Source organism: Dendrobium catenatum, unplaced genomic scaffold (genome assembly GCF_001605985.2).
Source record: "Dendrobium catenatum unplaced genomic scaffold, ASM160598v2 fragScaff_scaffold_113, whole genome shotgun sequence".
Lineage (NCBI taxonomy): Eukaryota > Viridiplantae > Streptophyta > Magnoliopsida > Asparagales > Orchidaceae > Dendrobium > Dendrobium catenatum.
The window spans coordinates 236,702-239,896 of NW_021318575.1; the positions used below are offsets into that span (position 1 = coordinate 236,702).

Below are 3,195 nucleotides of genomic sequence, written 5' to 3' on the forward strand. Positions count from 1 at the left end.
ATGGGGCAAGTAACATGTAACTTAATTAACAAGTAGTTTCACGCCTTAAATTTGTGAGGACAGCTATATTTGCTAAATTGACCCATAAAAAAGATGAACCGAGTGAAGTTGATAAATCTAAGATCATAGGCATTTCTTTCTGGTAAGAATTCTGACAATCAAAATTTCCAATGTCATCTGCCTCACCTGCATTAAGCTGATTTAGGTTCCAAAAAAAAAATTCTCTCTTTTTTTGTTGTTGCTTCTTATTTAATCAAAGGATTCAGTTTTTTATTTGTCAAAATATGTGGTGCATATTAATGAATCACAGCTACTAAGATCAGGCTTGGTCATCCAATATTTGAAATCATCAAACGGCACACACACATGGCTATGCTAAATTGGCGAATTCAAATTCTTCAAAGTTTTTGGTCCGGTTGTGCCCACTTATAACTTCCGAATACACTCAATTCCCAGCACAAGAGCAAATTAACAAAATAAATTAGAGAATTGGAAAAGCAGTGAAAGAATGCCAAATCTAAGCATTAAAATAAAGAAACTTGGCATTCCATTCAGAAGCATTAGATGACTCCATTACTGTTATAAGAGATATATCCCTCCACACAAAACAGTCTCCATCCTACTATACTAGAAAACTCACATTTCCTCCTCCATTTCCACTCACAGTTACCCCCCTACACAACTACACACCTAGAGAGGAAGAATAGGACAAAACCCTTTGTAGCATTCCGCGAAAAAAGAACAAAAAGAGAAAATTGTACATGATTGAAAAAGAAGTAATGGAAGAAAAAAAACCTGAAAGCTGAAACAACATCAACAACTATACCAGTGAAATCAGGAAGAATTCTCGCAAGCAGCTGTTATACTAAGCTGGGGTGGCCTGCTGGTTTCACCATTCCGACGCCAGAAAGCCCGCCGCCACCACACCTCGAAGCCTCTTTGGATGTTGGGGCAATCGTCACCAGAGTTGAGGAAGCGGTCAAACCAAGCCAGAAGAATCTCCTGCTGCATCGCCAATGGCAGCGTCAGTATAGTGTTGCTAAGCCCATCCTCAATGAGGTGGCGGTCCAGTCCTTTGCAGGCACGCCGCATCCACCCAAAGTCCTCGTAGAAGGGTTCCAGCCACGTTCTCAGCAGCAGGCACCTTGCCTCCTTCGATACCAAAATTTGGCCTTTGCCAATGCCCACAAACAGCCTTGAAGTGATCCGGCTCACCTCGTAGCGGTGGATGGCCGGCACCTGCTGGTGAGCCTCCGCAAGCTCTGTCTCGGCTGCCCATGTTCGCAGGAAATCATCTGCGATCTGTCGGTCGATCAGGATGTCCAGTATCCAATGGAGGTTATCGGCCTGCCTCGCAATCTGGGCAGCGTCGGAGAGGTCAGAAGAGGCGACACGGAGGAAATACAAGCGAAGGAGGCGGAGACAGCCTTCGCAGGCGGAGAAGAGGGATTCCTTGCTAATGTCCCCGGTGCCACCCCGCCCGCTGTTGTTCTCGCGCAGCATCTTGGAGACGAGGCCCTTCATCTCCCGTCTAGCCTTCTCGTCCTTCCCTTCCAGAACAACCTGGAGGAGGCGCAGCAGTATCTCTTCGCCGTTTCCGCTGGCAACATTCCCATTCGCTTCCTCCACTGACGATGGGACTACTTCGAGGGAGACCCTTTTGAGAACCTCCCCTGCTCCAGAGCTCTCGAGATGGAGCTGGGAAAGAACAGAAGCTACCTTCTCCTCCTCGTCTTCCGTCCATGGGGCAGCCTCTAGGTACTCCAGACAAGACAAAACCCCGGCATCAAATGCGATCGCCGCCGAAATCTATACATGAAATTAATCTATTAGGCCGGCGGATCCGAAATGGAGATCAAACTTGGGTCAAAAACAGGAGGACATTTCCATGTTTAAATACCTTTAGAATGCCAAGGGCTTTAGAAACGTCCTCTCTCATAAGACGGTGCCTGAGGTCCTTGCAATACATAAGTCGAAGAGTTTCGATATAGACTTCAATATCGTCGCAATCCGAGATCTCAACGAGGTGAGGTAGGGAGCGCTGCTGCTTAGACCAGCGATCTGAAAGCTTCGAGGCAAAAAATCGGCTATGCGAAACAAGTATGTGACGGTGGACGCTGAGAGACACGGAGAGGCCATCCTTGGAGCTGAGGGTGAGGCGAACGTCACCGGTGTCCTGATCATTGAACTGGTTTCCAGGACTGCAGCTGCCAAGAATCTCTGCAACGCGCTCCTGGAGTAGGATCTGGCGGTCCTGGGCAGAGACGGCAGGTGTCCTCCCGTGGGGAAGGATCTGACCGGCAGAAGACATAGCACCAGTCCTGGGATGGTATTCCTGCTCGCTGGCCATCATGTCAAAGAGGGTAGGACTGGATCGCGTCTTGTCGACAGGGGGAGGTGACATGGGGTTGAGGAGGCCGGCATTAAGCGCGGAGTTGAACTTGCTGTAGCAGGAAGGATAGACGGAGTATCCCGCCCCGGGAGATGCGTCCATTGGAGGGGAAGCTCCAGCCTCCTCCAAAGAGGGTGAAATATCCGGGTTGTTTGGAGGGTGCGGCAGCGACGGAGTGGGAGTAGAGCTCCGGCGGAGATTGTGCGAAGGCGAAGATGAAGCGGAAGGTGTCGGGGTAAAGGACTTGGAGGCGGGGCAGCACCAGGCGCTATTGGAGGAAACAACGTCGGGAATGGTGGCGCTGGCGGAGAGGTTGGTGGTGTTCTTGAGGCGCTTGGATCTGGGAGGCGGGTGGGGGGACTGGGTGTGCGACTGGGAAGACGACAGGCTTTTGAAGTGGGCAGATGCAGCCATCAATGAATAGGGTAGCTGCTAAGTAAACTCTTGCCACTGAACTTGTCGTCTTTTGATAATAGGCAGTACGCAGGCTGGGGTAACGCATAACGACAATATTAATGTCACTGAATGATAACGTTCTTATGCCTATTAGAAGAATAATATCACGCTCTATTCATTAAAATTACACCTCTTAATTGGCATATTTAAATAAACTAGTATAAATGCACGTGTACATGATGCACGTTAATAAAAACTAAAAAATAATATTTATATAATATGATTGCATGTGAATAAAATTTAAAATTTTATTTTATTAATTTTTTATAAATTAATAAAGTTATCATTATAATTAATTTTAATAAAGATCATATTATTGAATAACTTGAAAATTTTTCTTAAAATTT

The 3,195-nt window shown here is 46.9% G+C and overlaps 1 protein-coding gene across 1 annotated transcript; it reads right to left on the reverse strand.

The window, feature by feature from the left end:
- Positions 1–518: 518 nt before the first annotated feature.
- On the reverse strand, positions 519–2,825 carry LOC110104954 (BTB/POZ domain-containing protein At1g63850). Its single transcript, XM_020834267.2, has 2 exons — positions 1,901–2,825; positions 519–1,809 (listed from the first exon to the last, which is right to left on the reverse strand). Exons 1-2 carry the CDS (start codon positions 2,804–2,806, stop codon positions 835–837), a joined length of 1,881 nt encoding a protein of 626 aa, XP_020689926.1. The 5' UTR covers positions 2,807–2,825; the 3' UTR covers positions 519–834.
- Positions 2,826–3,195: the final 370 nt, after the last annotated feature.